General features: G+C 44.9%; 1 protein-coding gene and 1 long non-coding RNA gene across 6 annotated transcripts in view; one reads left to right on the forward strand and one right to left on the reverse strand.

Moving 5' to 3' along the window:
- Positions 1 to 27,974, forward strand: part of LOC101832649 (meiosis 1 associated protein) — a 67,421-nt gene that overhangs the window by 34,157 nt on the left and 5,290 nt on the right. The window contains exons 4-6 of the mRNA XM_040738678.1: positions 978 to 1,151; positions 5,434 to 5,599; positions 6,239 to 6,380. Coding sequence (XP_040594612.1) covers positions 978 to 1,151; positions 5,434 to 5,599; positions 6,239 to 6,380 — 482 coding nt within the window. The remainder of the gene's footprint in view (positions 1 to 977; positions 1,152 to 5,433; positions 5,600 to 6,238; positions 6,381 to 27,974) is intronic.
- Positions 419 to 27,009, reverse strand: LOC110342466. 5 transcript variants are annotated; one of them, XR_005874194.1, is made up of 7 exons: positions 23,821 to 27,009; positions 23,617 to 23,718; positions 7,523 to 7,570; positions 4,440 to 5,825; positions 3,891 to 3,969; positions 3,525 to 3,797; positions 419 to 2,468 (listed from the first exon to the last, which is right to left on the reverse strand). It is a non-coding gene; the product is annotated as an uncharacterized LOC110342466 (long non-coding RNA). The 5 variants fall into 5 exon arrangements; XR_005874197.1 differs by having other exon boundaries at positions 419 to 1,161; positions 1,920 to 2,468; positions 23,617 to 27,009; XR_005874196.1 differs by lacking the exon at positions 23,617 to 23,718 and having other exon boundaries at positions 25,918 to 27,009.

Genomic DNA, 27,974 nt, shown 5'->3' on the forward strand with positions numbered 1-27,974 from the left:
ACAGTTAAACCCTGTCTCAAAAATAATAACAGCAATAATAATAATTAAATACTTGGGCTGGAGAGATGGCTCCCCAGAGTTTCCCAGCACACAGATAGCTCATAACTCTCTGTAACTCCAGCCAGGGGACTCTGATGCCCTCTTCTGATTCCCCACAGATACCTGCATTTGCATGCACACACCTGCACCCTTAACACAGACACTTAACTAAAAATTTTTAAAAAGTTACTGGAGAAATGACTCAGCAGTTAAGAGTACTCTTCTAAATTCAATTCCCAGCACCCTCAAGACAGCTCACAGCAGCAGTCTATACCACCAGTTCCAGGACATTGGGTACCCTCTTCTGCCCTATGTGGGTGTCAGGCATGCTTTTAGTGCACAAACTTACATGCAGACAAAACACCCAATCACATAACGATTTTTAACATTTTTAGATTTATTTTATTATTTTACATGCGTATTTTGCCTGCTTGCATATATGTGTACCACATTCATGTCTGGTGCCTGCTGAGGTTCAAAAAGGGTGTTGGATCCCTTGGGGCTTGAGTTACAGACAGTTTTGAGACACCAGGTGGACTGGGAATCAAACCCAGATCCTCTTCAAGCACAGTGCTCTCGACAGCTGAGTCATCTGACCAGCCCCAACACATAAACCATTTTTAATTAAAATAAACCTAGTTTTAAGTCACTGTGAATACTTATTATTATAAATGATGCATGTGCATGTGTGAGTACAGACACCCTTGGTGTTTAGAAGAGAGATCATCAGATCCCAGGAGCTGGAGTTACAGGCAGTGGTGTCCCACCTGACATAGGTGCTAGCGATTGGACTCAGGTCCTCTACAAGAGCAGTACAGGCTCTTACAGTCAGTCATCTTCCCAGACTTGCCCCCATCCCCTAAAAGATCCTAAATGAATAATAACCCTTCTCAAAACAAACAAAAGCGCCTTAACCATCATCCTCCCTTCTTTTGCAGAGAGTGCAATCCTAGATGCCGACATTGTCCTTCAGACCCTTGACAACGATGTTGTGAGCATGGAGGTCTTCTTCAAAGCTTGGCTGCATAACAGTGAAACCGACCGAGAACACATCCATCTTCTTCTTACTCCACAAAGCCTTCCTCCTTCTCCCCGAGCCGGGGATAATCCAAGTACACAACCCTGAAAACATAGGTTCTGTAGGCTAAGTCTATCCTTGTCTAGGATTATAAGTCTAGATGACTCTGGTGAGTCATCAAAATACAGATCATTGAGGCCTAAGGGTTGTAGGAGGATTCGGTGACATGTTTAGTGACAGCATGGCTATAAAGAGAAAAGCTATAAGGAGTGGCCATCCCAGCCAGCAAGGGCCAAGTAGTTACAGAAGCAAAGCCCTTGATGCCTCAATGATAAGACATTGGCTACACCATAGCAGGATACACTGAATTTTGCACTGTGCCCAATATTCTTACTCTTAATGTGGTAGGCATTGTTGGTACTATGATTCAAGAGTCTTTTTCCTTTATAATATCCACACTGCCTGTGATAAGAATCATAACAGTAAATAAAAATCTTCTCAGGGGCAGGAGACATGGCTCAGTACCTAGAATCAGTTCCCAGCACCCACATGGCAGCTCACAGTCTCCTGCAACTCCACTTCCAGGGGATCTGATGCCTTCTTCAGCCACTGCACTCATGTAGTATACGTACGTACACACTTAACTATACACATAACTGTGCACATAAACTAAAAATAAAGCTCTTAAAAATCTCACTAGCGAGGCACCAAATTGAGAAAACTACAACAACTCAGAAACAAGCCCCAGAGAGGACCACATGAGCACAAGATCATGTTCATGGAGCAGTTCAGGCAGCTAGCCAGCTCCAGGCCTGTCAACAAGGGCCTAGCTACTGCTATGGCTGGGGCCAAATGGACTTACCAGTATAGTCAGCCGCACTGAGTTTACAAAGGGCAACTCCTGAGGACCCATCTCATCAGGGAAGACACCAAAGTGTTGTTTGGGGTTGGAGGTTTGTTTGTACCCGTTTTCTCCACAGAATAGGGTAATGGCGGCAACTATGGAGACCCTCGAGGGTTGAAAGGAGAACTGAGTATCGAGCTTCCCAAAGTCCTTTTCCCAGGCTCTGACATGACACGTGCTTTGTACCACCTCTGAAGACTCCACATATATGTAGCACACTTTAATGAATATGCGTGTTTCACCTGCATGTGTGTCTGTGCACTGTGTGCATGCGGTGCTCACAGAGGCTAGGAGACAGCACTGGATCCCCTGAAGCTGGAGTGACAGTTAACTGGGAGCTGCCATGTGGGTGCTGGGAAGTGAGCCAGGTCCTCGGCAGGAGAGCCAGCCCTCTTAACTGCTGAGCCGTCTCTCCAGCCCCAGGTAGCAGCATGTTTGAAGTCTCTTCTCCTACTGTAATAGCACTCTGCTATGATGATCGCGTTTGCAGGATGCGGAAAAAGCCCTCTGAAAGTATAAATAGGAATATGGTTTTCCCCTCTTCCCAAGGACAGCTATCAGATTCTGTTTCTTCCTCCATTAAAACCTTAGGCTCAGTAGGCAAAGGCACCTGCCATTAAGCCACTGGAGTTCAAACCCACGTCCCATGTTATGGAAAAACAGATTCCCACAGGTTGTTCTCTGGCCTACACATATGTTCCATGGTATTCATGCATGCACGCACACACAGACTCACACGCACACAAATACACACTAAATAAATAACTTTCCTTTTATAGCACCTATGGCCTGGAATGCCTTTGATGGCTTAACTTGATAGTAATCTGTTTTCCTTTGCCTGCAAAATGCCTCCCCAGGACCTCCTTTGTATTGTGTCCCAAGCTGATTCTACCAATTCCTCTGCAATTCACTCACTCACCTTCCTCAGTAAAAGCAGCCAGCAACTTCACATAAAAGTTGGCTTGTATTTAACATTTGCGTGCCTTTCCTCTGCCAAGCTACTACGCTAACTTCTTTTCTTGCATAATCCCCTTCTGCTTTACACACCACCACCAGGCAAATGCTGCCACTGAATATGTCATCAGATCTAAGATGCTATCAATTATAAGACATGCACTATTTTTATACCGCTAAGAATGGAAATGCTGTCAGTTAAACACGACATAGTGTTTTCTTGTCACTTAGCAGTATAATTTTATCCTTCCTGGGAGAATTTAAGTGCTAAGATTGTCTGCCTGGCCAACAGCAATTGTAAGACAGATCTAGAGATCTATCTTAATGTGTGAAAAATTTGTCTACAAACCAAATATAATACTATACCTATTTTTACACATGAGGAAAGTAAGACGAAGGAATTAAGCACTTTCCTGGGGCTTCAGAGAACAGCAATTCCCAGGGCCCCTTCTTCATCTTAGGACCAGGAATCTCTGTTTGTGCACTTGACAGTTCTTTCCCAGAATACACTCAACAAGCACCAGTCTGTCTACTCCAGAACTTAGGCCTTTGTCCACCACTAACCCACCTGGTGCTTAGGCACCCTAAACAAAAGCGATAGGGACTCACTTCTCTCACTAGTGGAGCTGAAGCCCTCAAAGTCCAGGAACTGCTGAAGTCTGTTTTGCCTCTACTGCTCCACAGCATCTGCACTTGGCTCAGATCAGACTTTCTCCAGCTTCCCTCCAGGTCGCCTCTCCAAAGCTGTCATCACCGGGGTCAGAGGCAGAGTATACGCCAACTGTAGCCGTGCTTCAGAAGCCCACAGAGCTTCAGCGTGCATGTCTTAGATCAGCTCCTCTGCAAGCCAGGGCCTCGCTGGAATCCAGATGTCAGGCACAACTGGAACAGAGTCTGGAGAAACTCAGTCTCCTCCAGAATGATACAACCCATGGAGATTATAAACAACCACAATCAAGATTAGACTGTAGTTACCTCTTAGGGTGATTCTTGTTGCAACCAATGAGAACTTCATCCAGATAGACAAAGCTTCCCAATCCTAAATCCCAGTGGCCTGTAATGGGGAAGTCAGGCAGAGAAGAAATGAAGGGAGGCATATTCATAAACAAAGTCCCTCTTGAGTTCAATGAGATGAATTAAAATCTACATCTTATGAACCGGGCCCCAGAAATCCCGCTGAATCTATCACCCGATCTATTTTTCCCATGTTACCTTGATATTTTTTATTTGGTTTTTAAATTCGTATATAACATAACAGACTTTAATTGGGTGACATGTCACTGCGATTTGCTTCTGTTTTTATTTTTACCTCGTGTGACAGTCTGGTCATTCCACAAATCATCATAACCTACTAACCTTCTCACAAGGATTCAGGGTTCATATTCTTGCAAGCTTGTTATCCATATTCAAACCAGATATGTATGTTAATGCTTTGTAGTATCAAGGATTCAGGCTTCGAGCATTATGTCATTTGGCACCTGAAGGTAATTGCTGGACTAGAAAGCCAGAAATAGTAATACACACCTGAAACCACAGCGCTCATGGGATAGCGGCAAGGGGAGCAGAAGTTCAAGGTCACCTTCAGCTACACGGCAAGTCAGAGGTCAATCTGGGCTGCAGGAGAGCCTGTCTCAAAACGGGGTGGGGCTGGAGAAATGGCTCAGCAGTTAAGAGCGTTGGCTGCCCGTCCAGTGGACCCAGGTTCAATTCCCAGCACCCACATGGCAGCTCACACCTGTCTATAACTCCAGTTCCAGGGCTTCTGACACCTCACACAGACATACACTCAACACCAATAAACACAAAACAAAAATAAATTATAGAAATGTTTTTAAAAAGCCAAAACCTTAATAGAGCAGAGTGCCAGACACCGAGAATAGTATAACTCGGTGCCAGTCTGTGCACTCTGGTGTTTAATGCTGCCGCTGTGCTCCAAGGCCTTGGAGGTCTAATATGCGGGTTCCTTCCAGACATTAAACATAAGCTATTTCAGGAACTTGTTCCTCCCATAGTCCTGAGCACCCCCTAGAAGAGCGCATAGAAAAACCAGTGGCAGTCAGCTGACCGACTTCTGTTTTCCTGCCTGTCCTTCATCTGACCAGCATGCTTGCCAAAGCCGCAGGGAAGCAGCAGAGGCAAGATTTCCTTCTGTGGTTACCCAAGGGCCTCTGCATATTACCCCGGCTTTGAGACCTAGCAAGCATTAGCTGCTCCAGCAAGGACACGTGTCCCTCCTGAACTGAATGCAAACCAGACCTCTTGCTATAAGACAGGTGCTCAGTGAGCCTGGCCGTAAAGCGAGGGCAAACCATGCCAGGCTCAGAGAAGTAAAGCTTGGGGAGCAATAGCTAGAACACAGGGGGCAGGACTGCCCTACCTCCTCAAGCCAAGCTGGCTTCTTTTCCTGTGCCCCCTACCTACTCCTCGCCCTTGACTGCCTAGTGAAAGTGAACTTGTCTCTCAGTGACAGCCTGAGGTAACTTGTAACCTGGCCTCTTCTCTGACTCTCCTTTGATAGTAGTATGTCTGAAATGTGACCTCCAAGAGCGATTTCTCAGCCCATCCCTGCTTCCCGGTACAGCCGATGGCATGCTGAGAGTAGATGACCCCCAAGGAGACATCAGCACTCTCTACCAGATGGCTTCCTTGTCGTCAGACTCTCCATACAAGCTGCAAGTGATCAAGTATGGTTTGAGGAAGCCTCGCCATTCTCCTCTGTTCTTCTTGATTCCATGGCCGGGAAGTGCAGAGATTCAGGTTATATCTTGGCAGTCAGGCAACAGTCAGATAGCAGTTACAAACATGCCATGAAAAAAAAAAGTAAGGTTGGGCTCCTCAGTAAGTGGAAGGCAGAGAGGTCTTGCTGCCTCAGAGGACTTGGAGATATGGGCAGGAGTGGAAACACGGCATCTGAGGGCAGAGAAAAGCAAGGTTGTTGCAAGGGTGTTCAGCCACCCAGTGGATTTGCCAAAGGCCGTGGTGTTAGTGTGGGAATGAGCCTTCCAAGGGCAACTCGTGTCAAGGTCCAGCTCCATCCCTACCACTCCTCTAGGTTCTAGGAGTTGCTGCTTCGGGAACCCCATCTCTGGGCTAGCTCAGCGATGGGAAAGCCCAGCTTTGCTACTCCCGACTTCACACTGCAGGGCCCCATGCGAAGACTGTTGAGCTCTGAGACTTTCAGTGTGCCAGATTCCATGCTTGACACTGGCCACACACTCCGAGAATTACACGCCCTGAGCCACAACAGAGTCCTCGGTCAGAGCTGAATGTAGATGGGGGTGGGTAGAGGTGCCGGATACCACTAAGAAGTCTTTCTTTTCCAGAGCTCTAAAATGCAGTCACATCTGTGAGTCCCTGACCTATGGACTCCCCTTCATCCTCAGACCCACGAGCTGCTGGAAGCTGGACTGGGATGAGCTGGAAACGAATCAGCAACACTTTCATGCTCTGTGTCACTGCTTGCTGGTGAGTGCCCTATCCCCAGGCAAGAGTTACAACTAGAGAAAAGCAGCCACTAACTCCTCCCGAACCCCAGACCTGCATCAGTCCTGAAAAGGGTGGAGAAACTGGAAATACTCTGAATTTTACAGTAAATTGTTTTTGTTAGATGAACCCAGAGGAAACACTAGTACGTCCTGCCAGATGGCTTTCCAGGTATCCATCTGTTACAGTCTGATCGAGGGTGGTACAAAAGAACCTCCCCACTCCATACAAATGCTAGTTAGCTAGCTAGTTAGTTAGTTTTGAGACAGGGTTTCTCTGTATAGCTCTGACTGTCCTAGAACTAGCGCTATAGACCAGGCTGGCCTCGAACTCACAGAGATCTGCCTGCCTCTACTTCCTGAGTGCTGCCCAAATGCTATTTTTTGTGTGTTTTATCTTTTTATCTCGTGTGCATGGTCCACAAATGCCATGGCCCATGTATAGCAGTGAGAGGACGACCTTTGGAGTCCATTCTATCCCAGCCATGTGAGTCCTGGAGAAGGAGCTCAGGTTTCAGGTCTGATGGCAAACATTTTTACCAACCATGCCATTTCACTGGGCCCAGGCACTAGTCTTAATGACACCATGACTAGGAAGTCCAGATATTCAGATCATATCTCTAAGTGTCAGGTAAAAACCAATTTTGGGGTAGCAGTTGCAAGCACGGGTGGAAGAGCAGGGTGAGACTACTCCATTTGTAGCAGAATGTTTCCTGAAATCAGACAGAACCCTTATTCTATAAGCTTTAAACATACGTGATGATGTGTTAAAGACTACTTCCTTTCTGGACTGGAAAAACAGCTCAGTGGGTAAAAGGGCTTGCCACATAAGCCTCACGAGTCTGAGTTCAATCCCTGGGATCCACAGAGGAGAAGGAAAATGGACTCTGGAAGGTGTCCTCTGGCCTCCACTCATGCACTGTGGCACACCTGTACACACACACACACACACACACACACACACACACACACACACACACACTGTACATACACACACAATAATGATGATAAATGTTTTAAAATCCCCCGACCTTTCTAACACTGTACTCATCATCACAGGTCATTTGAAGTAGTCTCTGGTCCCAATCTATGCCAGACAGCCTGTTAAGCCCTTGATATACATACATTCAGTGGTGGCATAATGGATACATCTGTGTCCTCAAGAAATTTAGCCTGTAATGGAAGAGACAGAAATATAAATGTATATACATACATACATACATACATACATACATACATACAGCTTAGACTAGAGTATCAAAAGTCAAGGTTAAAAAAATACAATATAGAAATATTTGTAGGCATATATAATCAATTAGAACTCAGTGAAGGATGGGATGTGGGGAGGAAGGTAAATGCAGTATCCAGCAACTGTTTGGCATCTGACTTGAACATCAAGATGTCAGTCGTTGGAACAATAGCAAATTAAAAAGCACATGCACAGAAAACTAATATGACCTGGCCAGATGGCTCAGCGGACAAAGGTAGGAGAGAACCAATGCCACACAGTTGCCCTCTAACTCTACATGCGCTGTGGCACCCCATCCCCCACACAAATGATACATACATACACGGTAAATAATTTTTACACAATGTATACACAATGCACAAATTTTAAAAGAAAAAGAAAACTAACGAGGAGCTATAGAGATAACTTTGCATCTAAGAGAGCTTGCCGCTCTTGTAGAGGGCACAGGTTCAGTTCTCAGTGCCCACATCAGAAGGCTCATAATTTCCTGGGGTCCCAGTTCCAAGGCATCTGATGCCTTCTTCTGGTCTCCACTAACACACACGTGGTGCATATACACATATGCATACACTCAAGCTCACATGCATCCACATAGTTCTTTTTTAAAAAGGAAAGAAAAGAAACCACATGTGGTGATTCTCAACTTTAGTTCCAGTACTTGGGAAACAGGCAGGTGAGTGTCTGTGAGTTCAAGACTAGCCTGGTCTACATTGAAAGTTCTAGGCCAGTCAGAACTACAGAGTGAGACCCTATCTCAAAAACCTAAAAAAAGAAAATGAAAATGAAAATGAATACAACATTTAAATCAAAATGAAGAGAGAATCCAAGACGAGATGCTGAATAAACACTTGACCTGGTGCTAGAGAGATGGCACAGAGTTTAAGAGCACACGCTGCTCTTCTGGAGGACCTGAGTTCAGTTCCCAGCACCCACCTTGGGCTGTAACCCACCTGTAACTCCAGCTCTAGGGAGATCCAGCACCTCTGTTCTGCACAGGTACCTGCACTCACATGCACAGACCCACACACATATAATTAAAATAAAATACATCTTTTTAAAAGCAAAGGCTTGATTTAGGTGGGCATGAGTGACAGATCTGAATGATGGTTACGGATAAATGGGCAGCACAGTGTTGCGGCCTTTTTTTTGTTTGTTTGGTTGGTTGGTTGTTGTTGTTGTTTTTGGGTTTTGGTTTTTGGTTTCTTGAGACAGGGTTTCTCTGTGTAACTTTGGAGCCTGTCCTGGAACTAGCTCTTGTAGACCAGACTGGTTTCAAACTCACAGAGATCCACCTGCCTCTGCCTCCCAAGTGCTGGGACAAAAGGCATGCGCCACCACTGCCCAGCCAACAGCCAGTGTTGTGTGTTTGACTGTCAGAAGCAGACTTCCTTTCCTGTTTCAAAGCTCACACTCCCTTTTGGGGCCCACCCACGGAGTTCCTGTTTCTGGTCGGAAGAACGTCCACCCTGTGTCTTTGCAGAGCACAGATGACAGATCAATCAGTTCAGTGAGTGCCCAGCAGCTCAGTTTATGGCATCCTCCACCCACTTCCTCAAAATCTCTGAGATGATCCATCATCACTCAGCAGGCCTCCCAGGTGCCTCCAATCCTTTTGCTTTTCTTTTTGACTTATTGGAGATTGAGCCGGGCTCTCACACATGCTAGGCAAATGCCCTACCCCTCTTCAGGATCCCCAGCCTTCCTTCTATCTATCTATCTATCTATCTATCTATCTATCTATCTATCTATCTATCTATCTATCTACCTGTTTATCTTATTTATCATTCTGATACAAATCTCATTTAAGTTACTTGGGAAATTGAACTTAATCTGTAGCCCAAGCAAGAATTCAAGACCTTCTTGTCTCAGCCTCCCTGAACTAGCTAGAATTACCGGCCTGAGTCAGCAGGTCCTGTTTTCAACACAATATGTAGGGGGGAGCCCACATATCCCAGATACCATCCACACGCCTTGACAGGCGAGAGACAAAATAGAAAGAGAAAGTAAATCTCGCTCTTGGATGCTGGTCATGTTTCAGAGAGCTTCCCACCTTCCCAGTTTCTCTTGTAAGTGATCTCTCCCGCTAATAAATATCCTTGCCTCCCGGTTGCTTTGATTCCTTGTCAACAATACTTTTTTTTTAAAGACAGGGCCTCATGTAGCCCAGGTTGACCTTAAAGTTGCTGTGTAACTGAGGATGACTTTACCCTCTCCAAGTGTTAGTACCAGAGGCAGACACTGTCATTCCTTTTTCAGTGCTTTTAGTACAGGATTTTTCGTTGTTTGTTTTGGTTTTGTATTTTTTTTCTTTGTTTTACGAGACAGGGTTTCTCTGTATTGTTTTGGAGGCTGTCGGTCCAGCCTAGCCTCGAACTCACAGAGATCCGCCTGCCTCTGCCTCCCGAGTGCTGGGATTAAAGGCGTGCGCCACCACCGCCCAGCTTGGTTTTGTATTTTAAGACATGTTCTCTCTATTATGTAGCCCTGGCTGTCCTGGAACTCACTGAGATGCCTCTGCCTGCTGAGTATTGGGATTAAAAGTACGCACCACGATGTCCAGATAGTACATGATATTTTAGAAATTGGCATTTTAACACATTTTCCTGAAAATTTTTCACCCTTCAACACTTTAGCCAGGATTCCAGCCCAAGAACAGGGGGCAAAGATGTATGCATACAAGGTGTTCATCTCAGTATTATTTACAGAGGTAGAAAATTAGAAATCACTTTAATGTCCTAAATAGATGAACGAGTGTCAATTTGACACAAGCTGAAGTTATCTGGGAAGAAGGAACCTCAGCTGAGAAAACGCTTTCATAGCATTGGTTGGTAGGCAAGTCCGTAGGATGTTTTCTTGATTAATAGTTGATATGAGAAGGCCCAGTCCATATGGGTGGTGCCTCCCCTGGGCAGGTGGTCCTGGGCTGTATAAAAATGTAGGCTGAGCAAGTCCTAGAGAGCATCCTTCATGCTCTCTGCTTCCTTATGTTCCTGGCTTGGCTTCCTCTGATGCTAGACTGTCAGCTGTAAGGTAAGACTTTTCCTCTCTAAGACGCCTTTGGACAGTGTTTTATCCTCCCTGCACTCCTGCTGCAGGCTCCTGCATTTCACTGGGCTAGTATCCAGTGTATCCAGGCCTTCATAACTGCTCCTTGTTCATCTTTTACATTTATTCACTTATTTAGGAAGCAGAAGGTTTACATGTCGTAACACCCATGGGAGTTAGAGGACAACTTGCAGGGCCGGTTCTCTTCCTTCACCATGTGGGTCACGGGGATCTCCTGCTACAGTTTTCTCAGCTCTGTTCCATCACCTCATCAAATGCTACTCTTCTAGTGGATGGAGGGGGCAAATTAGTGGTCAAAAGGCTCTTCATAGCCGGGCGGTGGTAGCACATGCCTTTAATCCCAGCACTCGGGAGGCAGAGGCAGGTGGATCTCTGTGAGTTCAAGACCAAGCCTGGTCTACCGAGTGAGCAAGTTCCAGGACAGGCTCCGAAACAATATAGAGAAACCCTGTCTTGAAAAAACCAAAAAAAAAAAAAAAAAAAAAAAAAAGGCTCTTCATCCATGCTTTTTGAATGGCATCCTCAATGACAGAGTGATAGAGGGAAGATTGTTCACAAGCTTCGAGTCATTCATTCAGTGAGAAATACTCTCATACCTACTGTGTGACAAGACTTTTTATTTAGTTTAAACCTCCCTAACCCTGTTTTCACAAGTTGCCCAAACTTTTGTTTTTTATATGTGTTTATCGATGTGAGTTCATGCCACTTGCGTATAGGTGCCCACAGAGGCCAGAGCTGGAGCTGCAGGCCTTGTGACCATCTGACATGGGTGCTGAGACCAAACTTGGACATTCTGGAAGAGCACCAAGGGCTCTTAATTGCTGGTCTATCTCCCCAGCCCTGTGTTTGCAAAACTTTGCCTCTGTCTTTGGTTTTGTATTTTTACACCTTATTGTTCTCTTCAAATCTGATGACTGCCAGGTCCCCAGGGCAGCTCTGTGTGCCTCCTCCTCCTCACGCTGATGTTTCCCCTGCAGCCAGCTTCTGCTTGACTTCTTTCTGTTAACAGCAGCCCCGCCATTGTCTAAGTCACCCAGGCTTGAAACCTCAGCCACTTTCAGCTATGGCGTCCTTTACATTCAAGTCACCCCAGGCCGCATCAGTTTTCCTCTCCTAAGCTGGGGATGTCCTTGTTCCCTGTCCCCAAGCTTGTCTCACAATTTTTTCATAAACTTCTTTCTAACTTCCCTTAATCAGCCTCTCCAACTCCATTTTACTGACACAATAACACTGAATGACCTTTTCTTTTCTTCCTTCCTTTCTTGCATTTTTTTTAGACAGGGTTTCACCATATAATCCTGTCTGACTTGGAACTTCCAATGTAAATCAACTCACAGAGATCCATCTACCTCTGCCTGCAAAACGCTGGGATGTACCACCACGCCCAGCCTCACATTACCTTCTTAAAGCAGTCCTCTGATGTCACATTTTCTCTTGTGCCTACACCCATTCGTTTTTGTTGGTGTTTATTTTTGTTTTGTTTTGTTTTTATTTATTTTTCAGTTTAAATTTAGATAAGAAACAAGGTTGCTTCACAAGTCAGTTCCAGGTCCCTCTCCCTTTCCCTCCCCTCCTCCCGTGCCCTCTCCCCAACCCCCCCATTATCCCCTCATTTCCCCAGGGAGGGTGAGGCCCTCCATGGGGGTGTCCATAGTCTGTCATTTCATATAGGGCAGGACCTAGACCCTTCCCCAAGAGTTCAGGGTGAGAGTGCACCTCACATTGTTGGATGGGAGTCCAAAGTCCATGTGTATACTCGGGATGGGTACTGATCTGCTGCCCAAGGCTCAATAGATTACCTAGGCCTCCTCACTGACACTCACATTCAGGGGGTCTTGATCAGTCCCATGCTGGATTCCCAGGCTGATGCCTGGGATCCAAGAGTTAACCTTTGTCAGGTCAGCTGTTTCTGGGGGTTAAACCAGCCCAGTCTTAATCCCTTTGGTCATCAGTCCTCCCTCTCTGTTACTGGATTCCTTGAGTTCAGCTCAGTACTTAACCGAGGGAGTCTGCCTCTTCTTCGATCAGCCTATTTTTTTTTTTTGTTTTGTTTTGTTTTGGTTTGGTTTGGTTTTTTGAGATAGGGTTTCTCTGTACTGTTTTGGAGGCTGTCCTGGAACTCATTCGGTAGACCGGGCTTAGTCTCGAACTCACAGAGATCCGCCTGCCTCTGCCTCCCGAGTGATGGGATTAAAGGCGTGCACCACCACCACCGCCCAGCTTACACCCACTGTTTTCATGAACTCTGCTTGTCCTAGTCTTCCAGCACACTCTCTCCCTGCATCCTCACTGTGCTATTCAAGCCCTATTTTGCTTGTGCTTTAATATTGCAGCCATTTACTCACTATTCTGGGTGTTTTCTTTGTTCCCCCTTCTCGGTGTGATTTATAGCAACACCCATAAACCAACCTTGCATTGAGTCTGCCATCTTCAGCTTCAAAATATTTTGTCTTAAGCTGGTGGTGTAGCTCAGTGAAAGAGAGCTTGCCTGGTGTGCACAATGCCCTAGATTTGATCCCCAGCCGCCCTTCCCCTCCCCCCACACCCACACAGTCTTACTACTACGTATGCCATAAGATCCACATTTCTTAGTCTAGTATTCAAGGTCCGGCTTTGTCACCCATTATTCTCTTCACATACTATATATTACAACCAAATGGATGCAAAGAGTTAGATTGCCCCCACCTTTCATCGCCCTGTATCCATGTTGTCCCTTCTCTCATCTCCATATGTTCAAATCCTGTCCTAACCTGAAAGGCTCGTCTCAAATGGTGCTTCGTTGGTGAGCCCTTTCCAGTTGTCTTTTTTTATTAGATTTTGTGCATTCTATTCCTTTTTTAGAGAAAAGCATATTTCAAGTAGTTGTTTTAAGTATGTGTCCTATGATTTGACTTCAAGATTGAGATGTAAATGTAACTAACCCTAAAAACCAGAATGACACACTTGCCTTGTCCTGGTATTTCTACCATTTCCCCACTTCCCCAACCAAGTCCTTGGCTTTAGTCAAATTTTGGCTAAAAGCAGAAATTCCCCCCTTTTGTTACCTCTATTTTTTAAAGATTTATTTATGTGGGGGGGTCTGCAAAAAGAACATCAGGTGTCCCCTGTTTCTCTCTGCCTCTTCATCTAAGGCAGGATCTTTTCCTGAAGTCTGTGAATTCTAGACCAGGAAGGAAGCCAGTGGATCCTCCGGCCTCTGCCTCCCTCAGAGTTTGGGTCACAGAACCTTGTAGGTTACCCAGCTTGCTGCATGAGTACAGGATCGAAACTCCAGTCCTCTGGGTGCATAGCAAGCACTTTTTCATTGCGGAGCCATCTCTCCTACCCCTATTACCTCTACTTTTGAGTGGTACAGGGCAGTTTTCTAAAATATTCTGGTAAAAATATTCCCATTGCTCAAGAAAAGTTCCTGAGCTGGGCGATGGTGGCACACGCCTTTAAGCCCAGCACTTGGGAGGCAGAGGCAGGTGGATCTCTGTGAGTTTGAAACCAGTCTGGTCTACAAGAGCTAGTTCCAAGACAGGCTCCAAAGTTACACAGAGAAACCCCGTCTTGAACAAAATTCAAGAGAGAGAGAGAGAGTTCCTACTTTGAATTTGGTGGCCCTCAGCCTTGTTTCCCAGCTGTGAATTTAAACAACATACTCACGTCTCTAACTATGCTATATTTATGCATTCATAACCACAACAAGCACAGTGGCCCCATATAGTATAGTCTCTGCATAGATGACATAATAAAAAGCAGCCAGGTGTTGGTTAATCTCAGCACTTGGGAGGCAGAGGCAGGTGGATCTCTGTGAGTTTGAGGCCAACCTGGTCTCCAGAGCGAGTTCCAGGACAGGCTCCAAAACAATATACAGAAACCCTGTCTTAGAAAACCAAAAAAAAAAAACAAAACAAAAAAAAAAGCCAGGCGGTGGCGCATGCCTTTAATCCCAGCACTCAGGAGGCAGAGGCAGACAGATCTCTGTGAGTTCGAGGCCAGCCTGGTCTACCAAGCGAGTTCCAGGACAGCCTCCAAAACAATACAGAGAAACCCTGTCTTGAAAAAAACAAAAAACAAAAAAAAAAAAACACCACATACAAAGCATTATCCTGTGACCCAAAAGTCACTTTTAATTAATTAATTTGTGTTTTCAAAGAGCACCAAAGAAGATCCATCTTATAAACATAATGGTGTTTCTTCTTCAGTTAATTATCTGTAACCTGGAGCTGACCCTAGGCCCTTTACACACAAGCGTGCACATACACTCAGACTCTTACCACATCCTCGGGGCCCTGCTCCTCATCTTCCTCCTCCCCCCACTCAGCCACACATTCTAAGTTGACTCTCCGATGTGACTCGCCTCACGGCCAGCTCCTGTGTAAAATATTCAAGTCCTGTGCTAGTTGCTCCAGTGAGCAGTACAGCAGGGAGGGGAGAAAGGAAAGAGACACACTAGGAAGTAACTCTTGCTTCTCACATCTAACAGAAACTATGAAATGTGCCTTGCATATTTTTGAGTGAGTAGAAGTTTATGTGTAAAGTACCTGGTCCATGGTTTGCACAGGTATTGGTTAGTACTTTTACAGTTTCCACTTGTCCTGTTTTCTGTTTTGTTGTTGCTTGTTTTGTTTTTGTTTTTTTGTTTTTGGGGTTTTTTTTTTTTGAGACAGTGTCTCCCTACACACTGCTGGCTCTCCTGGAATTCACTCTGTAGATCAGACTGGCCTCAGACTCACAGAGATCCGCCTGCTTCTGCCTCCTGAGTGCAAGCATTAAAGGCAGGTGCCACCATGCCTGTCTCTTCCTGTTTTCTTTTACTGTCATTACATTTATTTGTTTGTTTGCATATATGTGTCTATGTGTGAGAGAGTGCCCACAAATGTGGAGATTAGAGGTCAACTTGTAAAAGTCAGTTCAAGTGTGATGACCTGAGTTTGATCCCTGGGACCTCCATGATAAAGAGAATCTTCACTTGTAATCTGTAGAAACACACACACACACACACACACACAAACACACGTAATAATAATAAATGTAAATTTTAATCACTTAAGACTCTAGCTAATCCTAAATTAGGTGGATTTGCTTCATTATTTCTTTTGTCTTTTGGTTTTCAAACATGTGGTCCTGGCTTGACTTTTTTTTTTAATCCAGCAGCATTTAATAAAAGTCACACCTGTGTATAAAGATACTGTAGAGACTTGAGTTGGTAGAGAGGACTCACCCTTCCATGGTCCAGGCAGATAGAGTACTCGGGTACTATGCTGAGTCATGACTGGGCAGCCATCCTGCTAAAAGTCAACCTATCCTCCAGAGCTCTCATCTGCAAGCTTGGTGGATTGTGTATTTCCCTGACCCTAAGAGGCCTTAACCTAACCACTGCTGCCCAAGTCTACTGAAATGCCCTTAGCTTTTCTCAAGTGTTTCTGCCTCCTGACCCATATAACTCTAGCATGTCACAAATGTTCTGAGTGGAAAACTGGCTTGAGTCACACCCTACCCCAGCACCAGGTCTCCACCCAAAGATCTGTTGGTTGCTCTGTTTCCTTGCAAATGTCTCTTAGCAAGTAGAAATCCTAGATTTGGAGTTCCACTACCACTACCACCATCCCCTCCAACTCAAATTCAACATACCACCCAGGGTAAATGAAGTCTAGAGTCTTCCTTCCCTAGAAACTATTATTATATCATTAAATCTACATTTCTTAATCAGGTATTCGAAGTCCAGCTTTGTCTCCCATTATTCCTTTCACATAACGTATATTCCAACCAAACGTATAAAGGGCATTAAATTTCCCCACCTTTTATTCTCTTCTGTTCATGTTGTCCCTTCTCTCATCTCCAGGCGTTCAAATCTTTGACAGAACCTCATTACAAATGGTCTCTATACACGATCTAGCTTTTCTTTTGTTTCTTTTCTTTCTTTTTTTTTTTTTTTTTTTTTTTGGTTTGGCTTGGTTTTTGGTTTTTTTGAGGCAGGGTTTCTCTGTGGCTTTGGAGTCTGTCCTGGAACTAGCTCTTGTAGACCAGACTGGTCTCCAACTCACAGAGATCCGCCTGCCTCTGCCTCCCGAGTGCTGGGATTAAAGGTGTGCGCCACCACCACCCAGCTAGGATCTAGCTTTTCTGAGTGTGCTAGGAAAGAGAAGCAGCCTGCACTGACCTTGGAATGCAGAAGTTGCTCTGGTCATGTGCTCATGTATTCCCCTTTGCCCTTCAACTACATGCACAGAACGTTTTCTAATTCACCCCCCCCCCTCCAGTTAGTTGATTCCATGCTTTTACTTTGAGGTTTGTGGGCTTCCCCACAAGTGAAGGTATAGGTCAATGTTTTCACTGCTCCCTCTCCTCCACCTCTTCATTTGGAGCATTCTGAACAAAATGTATGCTGCAGTAACCAAATCCTTGCCATTAGTACCAACCCGTCAGGTCCTCAAATGCAAACATTATGTAACTTTTCCAACTGCATTTCACACATGTTCTAAGCTTTGGCAATCCTGACTCTTTTTTTTTTTTCTTTAACTGAAAAATCGCTTCATTTCTGTCTTCCTCAAAGATTGTTTGTTTTATTTGGATGTCTTACTTTCATCAAAAAAAAAATATTTGGGCCGAGCGATGGTGGTGCACGCCTTTAATCCCAGCACTCGGGAGGCAGAGGCAGGCGGATCTCTGTGAGTTCGAGGCCGGGCTGGACTAACAGCCTCCAAAACAATACAGAGAAACCCTGTCTCATAAAAACCAAAAAAATATATATATATTTACCCAGTCTTTTTGAAAGATAGGTATTCTCCAGTGTTGTGTGACACTTTCTTGGGAGACAGAAACAAACATCTACTCATCCTAGATAGGAAATTGATAACAGATCAAAGTACAGATATTGCCAAAGTCCAATTTGGTGAACCAATGAGTTTGATTGGAATTATTTACAAGAGTATGGGTGAAGGGTTATTTACAGGAGCAGAAATGACGTAAAGACAACTGCATCACTAAAAGCCCACCTCAACATAGGTGACAACTCACAAAATCTGGAAACCTAGCATGTTCTTCTCAGGTAACTGAGTTGGCCTGTGCCTCTTCCATGCAACTAGACTGGTTTCTGCTCCTTCCAGGCAGCTTGCTTCTTCTGAGCCTTTTATAAGTAACTGTTCTAAGCACCCTTGTCCGAGGGTGTCTCTCAGCAGTCCTTATAGTGTGTGTGTGTGTGTGTGTGTGTGTGTGTGTGTGTGTGTGTGTGTGTGTGTGTGTATGTGTCAGTGTCTGTGTCTACATGTCTGTGTGTCTGTGTCTGCAGGTCTGTGTCTGTGTGTCTGTGTCCACCTGTCTGTGTCTGTATATCTGTGTGTGTGTGTGCTTGAGGGAAGGGGCCTAGTGAGTCTGGGTCAGTTTCAGAAACTTCCGGAATATTTCGAATTATTTACTTCCTGAGCTTAATGAATATCCCTGAAGGATGGAGTGTTTCATTTCCCTTAGAATATCCTGTTGTTTCACCTCTTTTCTGACATCCTTATCTTAGGGAGCTTCCCTCCAAAATGGAAGGTTTTAACTCTCAGAGAAAAATCACTACATAACATTCACCATAAATTCTACTCCTGGATTAATCCAGACCCTAAGAGTCTGCATCCTTATAGCATCCTCCAATGCTTTTATACACCTATATCTACAAATTGCCCAATTGTTTTTAAGTTAACAAAATAAAAGGCAACTAATAATTAAATATATCTCAATTTTAGGGAAAAAATGAAAGGTCTCACTGCATAACCCTGGCTAGCCTGGGATTCACTATCTAGACCAAGCTGGCCTTGGATTCACAGAGATCCACCTGCCTCTTCCTCTTGAATTCTGGGATTAAACATATGCACTATTATGCCTAGCTAATTTCAGAAATTTAATACTTTATTATGCTAACTTTGTGCCTAACACAGTTCCAAGTACTTTACAACTACTAGTTTATTTTATTACCATAACCATCCTATGAAATGACTGAAAGGAAAAGTTTCAGCTCAGGACCCCCAAGGCCAAGTTCTCAGCACAAAGAAGATTTATTTGCCCCAGAGGGACAGAGGGCAGGGAATAAGAGACGAACACAGGACACAGAGGATGTGTGAGCAGGGGAAGGGAAAAAGGGAGTGGCGGCAGAGGTATTTGCCCCTGGGAGCGCAAAGGACTGCCTCTGGATAGAGAGACCAGACATGGCCCGTGGGCAAATGGGGCTTTATAAAGGTAAAATGGGAAACCTGTGTTAGGATCAGGTATTTAATTTTAGTTGTGCATGGTAGTTAAATGAACCAAAGGGGGCTTTGATTGCTGGACTTTGATAGTCACCCTCAGGAGGAGGAAGTGGCCAGCTAAGGGCCTGGACCTTGGTGGCCAGCTTTTTGGAACGCAATCTAACAGCTTTCAGCAAGGCAGAGAAAATGGAGGAGAGGGCTCCGCTTGCCAGAGCCACATGCTCCAGGGGGCTAGAGTCCCTTCAGTAAGAACCCTCTCTGTCTTGCAGATGAGCAAACTAAGTGCAGAGAAATGGTGGAGTCAGGACTGAACCCAGATTTTAAACCATGCTACAGCCAGGTGGAGTTTGTTGTCATGTCAATTGCAGGTGGTCTCTGAAACATATTTGTTACTTGGTAACTTACTGTTTGTGCAGGGGAGCCATAGGGTATTTCTGACAGTGTTTCTGATCCTGACTTGGTTATTGTCCTCGTCTTAGCTTTCCCCTCTAGCCAATCTCCTTAACTCATTATTTTTTCTTTATGTACTGCTGCATTTTTCCAAGTTTGCACCACAGCATCATGAAATACCTAAGTAAATAAAATAAAAATTTCCAAGTCTTTATGAGATGAATCCATCCATTGCCAGGGAAATGTTGTTTCAATTACCGAAGCCTCCTGTGTAGTCCCAGTTATGTAGCTAATGGCTCACTTTCCACATCCTCCTTTCTCTGACAAAGTCAGGTCTGTGTGGACTAGAAAAAGACAGAAAGAAATGAAAATGCCACCTAAGTCTTTCAGTTTCCTACTTAAAATGTCAGCGTCTCTAGAGACACATTCCTGAGTTTCCAGTCCATGTCTGCCCTAATTGGCCACAGAAGTGACAGAATTCCAGTCAGGATGTGTCCGGCGGGAGTCTGAGCACGCAGGCTATGGGCTGGCTGGGCTGTGAATGGGTGGGGAAACGGAAAGTTCTTGGCTGTATAGGCGAAGAGTCAAGACCAAGATTCCAAGCTGAGCATGGGGTGATGGCAGGTCAAGAGCCTTAAAAGGGAAAAAAACAAATAGAAGGAGGACAGAGTCTAGAAGATGCAGGTTGGGGGCCGGGGGACAAGAATGAAAGCAGAAGGCTAGCATGGGATCCCTGGGCCTCCTATGGGCCAGCCTGGTCTACTTTCCTTGCTTCAGCGTCCGCCTTTCACCCAGCTCCTCGAGTCTCCATTCCAGAGACATTAATAAAGTATTGTCTGCCCTCCTGCTGTGATAACTCCTTTCACACACCCACCTACAGTGCCCTTGCTCTTACCTCTGCCCACCTGACAAAGTGTCATTCACTTTGCCAGGTTCTGCTTAAACGCCTTCACCATAAAGCTTTTTCTGTCCTGTCATACCTTGTCCCCGCTCATTCATTTGTTTATTTGTTTGTTTGTTTGTTTGTCCTTTTCCAGCTTGTGTCTATTGCCACATCTCACTTGGCCTTCTCAGCACCAATAACAGCATGCATTTGCACTATGCCTCTCTGGTGTGATAACTGCTACATTGCTGTTTTCTTAAATCAAGTTTATAAAATACAGGTTCCCATGTGCCATGTTGTTAATATACTTGGTATCTTAATGGATGCCTCTCACATGGGGGTCATACCCAGAATCCTAACCTCCTAAAAGGCCTGTGATCTTCAGCACACCTCTAGCACTGTACTGGAGGTAAGAATTAAGCCCAGATAGCTTTGTTTCTGCTCTCAGCAGCAGAGTGTACATTTTAGTTAGGGTTTCTATTGCGGTGAAGAGACACCATGACCACAGCAACTTTTTTTTTTTTTTTTTGGTTTTTTTTTCGAGACAGGGTTTCTCAGTGGCTTTGGAGGCTGTCCTGGAACTGACTTTGTAGACCAGGCTGGCCTCGAACTCACAGAAATCTGCCTGCCTCTGCCTCCCGAGTGCTGGGATTAAAGGCGTGCGCCACCAACGCCCGGCGACCACAGCAACTCTTATGAAAGAAAGCATTGAATTGCGGCTGGCTTACAGGGTCAGAGGTTTAGTTCATTGTCATCATGGCAGGGAGCATGGCATCATGGAGGCAAACATGGTGCTGAAGACAGCAGGAAGAGGGAGCCACTGGGCCTGGCTTGGGCTTTTGAAACTTCAAAGCCCATGCCCGGTGACATGCTTCCTCCAGTAAGGTCACCCCTACTCCAACAAGGTCAGACCTACTCCAACAAAGCCACACCTCCTGGTCCTTCTCAAGTGGTGCCACTTCCTGTGACTAAGCATTTAAATATATGAGCCTATGGGGGCCACTCTTACTCAAACCACTACAATGTGCTAACCTTTACCACTGTGACTCAGAATTCTGAGGGATCTTATAGGGGGAGGGGCGTTTGCTCACTTGTTTATTTGTTTTGAAACAGAGTCTTACACTGTATTCCAGGTTGGCTTGGAACACACTACCTAGCCCAGGCTGGTTTTCAACTTGTGTGATCCTCCTATATCAGCCTCCCATGAGCCACTATAGCAGGCAGCTATGAAATTATCTTTTCATTTTTTGCTGTTTTGGTTTGGTTTTAGTACTTTGTCAAGATAAAGAAGTTCTGTCCTGATTCCTAGTTTGTTATTCATTTTTATCGTGAAAGGTTATTGAATTTTGTTTTCAAAAATTAAATCCACTGGCTGGGCGTTGGTGGCGCACACCTTTAATCCCAGCACTTGGGAGGCAGAGGCAGGCAGATCTCTGTGAGTTCGAGGCCAGCTTGGTCTACAAAGCAAGTTCCAGGACAGCCTCCAAAACAATACAGAGAGACCCTGTCTCAAAAATCAAAAAAAAAATTTAAATCCACTGGATGATTATATAGTTTTTTCTCTTTATTTTATTAACATAGTAAAATCTATGACTGATTAAAAAATATTAAACAAGGGATGGAGAGATAGCTTAGCAGTTAAGAGCACTTGTTGCTCTTACAGAAGACCCAGGCTCAGTCCCAGCTCTCTCAGAGTGGCTCACAACAGCCTGTAGCTACAGTTCCAGAATATCTGATGCCCTCTTCTGACCTCCACAGACACCATCCATGCATGTGATGCACACGTATACCTGCAGGCAAAACACCTGTACACATTAAAAAAAAACTTGTCTTCTGAAGGCTGTCTCCATTGCTATAGATTCATATGTGCAACCACCCTGCTATGTGCAGAAAGCAGTTTCCTTGTAGTCATGTGCACCTATGGCTTCCATAGTCTTTCCGCCCCTCTCCTCCACCATGCCCCCTGAGCCTTGGTGAAGGAGTGCAATACAAATAGTCTGCACTTCATTCTCTGCACCTTGACCAGTTGTGGGTCCTCGAGTTAGTCGCCATCTACCTCAAAAAAGAAGCTTCTCTGGTGAGGGCAGAGATACACTCTAATCTATGGGTATAAGGATGAGTCATTAGGAGTTGATTTAACACCATGTCCACTTAGCAGAATCATAGAAGTAGGTTCTCCCCTAGGGCCTATGCTCTATCTAGCCACAGATTCCTGGCCTCAGTGATGATGTCAGGGATGGGTTTCAACTTATGAAATTAGCCTTAAATCCAATCAGAGTCATTCCTTCCTTTTGTGACATCTGTGCTGCTACTATACCAGTCGATGTGTCTTGCCAGACCAGTCATTGTCATAGACCACAGGAGTCACAGCTGAGAAAGACTGGCGACTACTTCTCTCTTCTCTCTCTCTCTCTCTCTCTCTCTCTCTCTCTCTCTCTCTCTCTCTCTCTCTCTCTCTCTCTCTCTCTCTCCCCCTCTGTAAACCCTGCCTGAGCAGTTGAGCAGTTTGTCAGAGACTTTGCTGTTAATTATCCTCTAATTTCTCCTATGATCCCCTCAATTATGTACATGTAGAAGTATATTGTTTTATTTTCACATATTCATGAATTCCCATAGATCATGTGGCAGAGACTACTCAGTTGTGATAGACAGGAAACAGAGTGAGTGACGGAGAGTGGGACCCAAGGCAAGATCTAACTTCCAAGGACACTCCCCTAGGTGACCAAATTCCTGCAGCTAAGCCCCACCTCCTAAGGTTTCTAGCTTCTCTCACTTGGTTCTACCTACTGAGGACCAGTATTTCTTTTTTTTTTTTTTTTTTTTTTTTTTTGGTTTTTTGAGACAGGGTTTCTCTGTGGCTTTGGAGGCTGTCCTGGAACTAGCTCTTGTAGACCAGGCTGGCCTCGAACTCACAGAGATCCGCCTGCCTCTGCCTCCCGAGTGCTGGGATTAAAGGCGTGCGCCACCAACGCCCGGCTGGGGACCAGTATTTCTACACACAGTCTATGGGAGCTATTTCGGGTCCAAACCATAGCAAGAGTACTGGATGCTGCAACAGTTGCTTCTCTCCTCCTGGTTCCTTCCTTGCATGGAGGAGATAAAAAGCATAAAAGCTAATCAAACCGAATTTCTTCCTTGTTTCCTTCCAGTTTCCAAAGGTCCAAGGTATGCTTAGCTTGTAGTTTCTTTTCCTGGATGCATTGTACTAAGGAGATGCATCTCTCACCACAAGCAAAGCTAAATGGTTGTTTTGTTCCTCCCTGTTCCCTGCGCCTCCCTCTGAAGCGCCTCACTCCGAAACTGGTCACGCTTCATTAATTGCACCCTGCATTTGTTCAATGGCCATCCCACTGATGGCAGACCAAGGCAGTGCTGGCCTAGGTCACAGAAGTTTCTACCTGCTATCACAAACACGCACCTGACCTTCTTGCAGGGTTTGTATTGGTGCCACTTTTACTCCTGTCAGCCAGAGGTCAGCAACCATACCCGCTTCCTTCCCTTTGGTATCCATATGCTGTAACTAGAAGAAAACCAGTAGAATTGTAAATACGCTGGGGGAGGATGGCCTGACTCAGGCTGAACTTGGCGTATGGGATGCCATTCAAACCTGCCCCGTCCACACCTGCTCTGAAGAGAAGGAGCCCACTTCGTAAAGTCTAAGCCACATCCTATGGCAAAATCTCCAGTCACAGCATAAACATAGACATCTTTTCACAAACTGTGTATTAGCCAGCATTCTTGTTGATGTGAGCGAACACCTGGCAAGGAAAAACTTGAAGGAGGAGAGATTTATGCGGTCTCACAGTGAGGCGATACAGCATGGTGGGGAATATACCCGGCAAGGAGGCTCAGAGCAGCAGAAACACAAGGCTACTTGGTCACATCTTGGTGGGCCAGGGCAGGAATCCAGGCCAGACTCTAAGCCTCTAGTGATCCACTTCCTTGGGCTAGGCCCTACCTCCTAAAGGTTCCCTCCCTCCCCAGACAGCTCCACCAATCCGGAACCACAGCAAATACATGAACCCATAGGAGACTTTCTACATTCACTCCATAATATCTTCCTTCTGGTAAGTTTAGCAACTCATGCTGTTTTCCTTAGACCCAGCCAAAGCATATTAGAAAGAACTCAGCAGTTATTAAGCGCTATTTCCCTTGAGGACCCTAAAGGCTTCTGGTTTTGAGATGTTCCCAAGTAGTGCTTTTTCTCAGCCTCCAATACCTGCGGTGGCAGTTAGCCACACCCAGCGTAAGCACAATTGCTTGTCCTAACAGATCAACCCATAACTTAGCTAACATCCTTAGACTTGGGCCCTGGACCTCAAACTCTAGTGCGGTGAACCACTACCCAGGGGGAAATGCTGGAAACCTGTTCTAAACAGGAGCCTTAAAGTTCAACTTCCTTCCTGCCCATTTTCTCCAGATGCTTCTGGGAATTGATAAATTAACATTGCCATCTAATACCGACATATTTATTTCTCTTCCAGAGCTTCTGACAATTTCTTTATGTCTCAAGCCCATAAGTTTTGAAACATTCTATAAAATTGTTTCAATAACAACAATGAAAATCCAAGGAGAGGGAGGGGACAAAGCAAGCCTCCTCAGTCCTCCGACAGTAGCAGAGACTTGGCTGTTGTCTTAGATCAGTCAACTCTGAGTCCAGTATCCTAAGGCGTTCTGTGTACAGCACACAGACATTCTTAGCAAGTACATGGTGTAACATGTATGACTCTTCTTTAATGATGAGCTACAAGAAACCACACACCATGACCCCTAGCTCGCTGCCTCAGTGGAAAGATATCTCATGCTTAGTCAAGTCTTGGGCAGGTGGTTGACATTATCAGTTTGTTTAGGACTGAGAGGTTTCCTGGGTCACAGGACAATCGTTCCTAAATATAGACCAGTCAGAAGAGTGGATCATGTGAAGTCTTAGACAAACATCCTTTACAAGCTTCCCCTCACTCTATTATAAATGCCAAGAGGACAGAGTATATCTAGTGAGTTCTGCACACCTAGTAAGTATTCAATAAAATAAATCTTTATATGTGTGAATGCTTTGCCTGCATGTATGTGTGTGTATCTCATGAACACCTAATGCCCATGGAGATCAAAAAAGGGTGTCAGAACCCCTGAAACTGGAGTTACAGATGATTGTGAGCCACCTTGTGGGTGCCAGGAATTGAATCTACAGTGTTCAATTCTGCAAGTTCTCTTCACCACTGAGCTATCTTTGCAGCTCCCGGTTCAATAAATTTTTAACAAACTTACAAATACCTGAACTGGTACAAAATAGAAGACTGAAAAAAATGATGATTGAAAGCCTGAACCCTAATCAGAAGTTACCTTGGCCAATGGGAGCTAGGCAATTGCCTAGTCTTCCCTCAGACTTATCAAGGCTATGTCCCCAGGGCAGGCAAATATCCTGACACACACATACAATATAAATATTATTTACTCCTAGCTTGATGGATTCAGTAAGCCTCAGATAGACTTTGCAACACATATTGAATCTGTTCTTCAGGTAAAAACACAACCTCTAGATACAAGCAAAATAATAGCAGCATATGAACTTTATATGGATCTCCACAATGCTTTTCACACAGTGTCTAAGGTTGCATAAGCATTCCACTGTTTGAGATTATTATTATAGTTTTAGTTAATTTTCCCATGTCCAGATCACCTATCTCCATCCATGCTTTTATTGAAGAAGCGTCATACTTACTGAGGAAGAATCATACTTCTCATCTGTCTTCATTCAAGATCTTATTGAAGAGTCACCATACTTCCAAAATTATCAGCCCATGACTGTTAACCACAAGAATAATTACAGATTTTCTTCTTGGACTTCCCTACCCCTTGCCAGAGACCACCAGACTCCATGGTGTTCTGTGCTGCATGGTTTGACGGCACTGAGTTAAGATGGTGGAGCTTTCCCTCCTCCCTCCAAGCCCCCAGCAGGTGTTAGATGCCTCCCTGTATCACTTTCCCCTGTCTTACACTGATGGTCCCTTTCCCACTGTCTTCCAAATTGCTTTTATGTTAGAATGACAAAACTAGTATGGGTTTGTTGTTCCCCATCTTGTGTAACTGGGAAACTGTTACATTTGTGCCAGATGTGATTAATGGTCTCAGCCAGCGAGAGAACATACCTTACCAATGACTATAACCATTCTGATTCCATATTTCTTGGAGATTTGTGGTTTTCCTTGCAAAGGGACCATAAAAGTTGCCTTGTTTCCATCTCGTCAAAAAGGGTGTACCCAAAAATTCATTTCTCCCTGCCTGTGTGCTAACCTCTGCTGTCTCCATGGCTTGTGACATTCACAGAGTCACTGCCCCCAGGGTCCAGCACTTCACTTTGTCCTGTGGACTGGCTAGGCTGATCTCAAGAGTCCTGTCCCCACCCACGATCTTGTTGAACTAAAACTTTCCCCTACTTACTTCCTCTTTCTCTTCTTGCTCTCTGCAAGCTGCTTCAGCATCTTCTTAAACCTTCACTGGGTATTCCAGGGGCATCCCCCACAGTCATCCATCCCATCCTAACCACATCAGTGCCAGCACCACCAGACTTTACTGCTCTCCAAATAAGACCTGGTGCTCCACATCACCCTCTACACCTCCATTTCAAGACTAGCTTTCAGAAATAGGGGTGGGGGAAAATAGCTCAGTGGTAGAGTGTTTGCCTAGCATGTGTCAGGCCCTAAGTTTAATTTGTAGTGCCACAAAAGAAATTAAAAGAAAAAGAAAGGGAGGTTGGGAAAATGACTCAGTCAGACCCGAGTTTGATTCTAGAACAACTCAAAAAAAAAAAAAAAAAAAAAACACTACATGGTGGATCCCTGGGGCTTACCAGATAGTAGTCACCTAGCCTACTTGGTGAGTTCCAGGCCAAAGAGAAACCTTGTTTAAGAAAACAGGCACGCCGGGCATTGGTAGCGCACGCCTTTAATCCCAGCACTGGGGAGGCAGAGGCATGCGGATCACTGTGAGTTCGAGACCAGCCTGGTCTACCGAGTGAGTTCCAGGACAGCCTCCAAAGCCACAGAGAAACCCTGTCTCGAAAAACCAAAAAAAAAGAAAACAGGCACATGAAAATAACCCCTAAAGTTGTCTTCTACACACACACATACACACAGAATTATAATTCTTGGAGCCAGGCATGGTAACTCATCCCAGCACAGAACATTTAAGTAGTCTAGCAAGCCTGGAGTGAGTTCTCAGATAACCTGAGCTACACAGCAAAAGCTCATCTTTGGGGCAGCAGGGAGGGGAGAGGAGGTGGCTTAATGTTATCATGTTCAATTAAAAAAAAACATTTAGGAAGAATTATAATTTTAGAAAGAATCATTCTTTTGTTTGTTTTTGTTTTCTTGAGACAAAGTCTCTTGTATAGGCCAGGCTGGCCTTGAAGTTGTGATTCTCCAGGCTCCATCTCCTGAGTACAGGAATTTAAGGTAAATAACCCCACACCCAGCTCTAAAAACAAAAAATCTGACGTGGAAGAGATGATTCATTGAGTAAAAGCACTAGCCATGCAACCTTGATCACTCAAATTCAATCCAAACACTCTGATCATTTTTATTTTACTTTATTTTATCTGTATGGGTGCCTTACCTGCATGTACAGCCATGTACCACTTGAGTGTCTGGTCCCATGAAAGCCAGAAGAAGGAGGATTGGATCCCCTGGAACTGGAATTACAGATGGTTGTGTGCCACCATGTGGATCTAGAAACTGAATCCAGGTCCTCTGGAAGAACATCTTTAATCCCAACACTCCT

The sequence above is a fragment of the Mesocricetus auratus genome, unplaced genomic scaffold (assembly GCF_017639785.1).
Source record: "Mesocricetus auratus isolate SY011 unplaced genomic scaffold, BCM_Maur_2.0 Super-Scaffold_100676, whole genome shotgun sequence".
Lineage (NCBI taxonomy): Eukaryota > Metazoa > Chordata > Mammalia > Rodentia > Cricetidae > Mesocricetus > Mesocricetus auratus.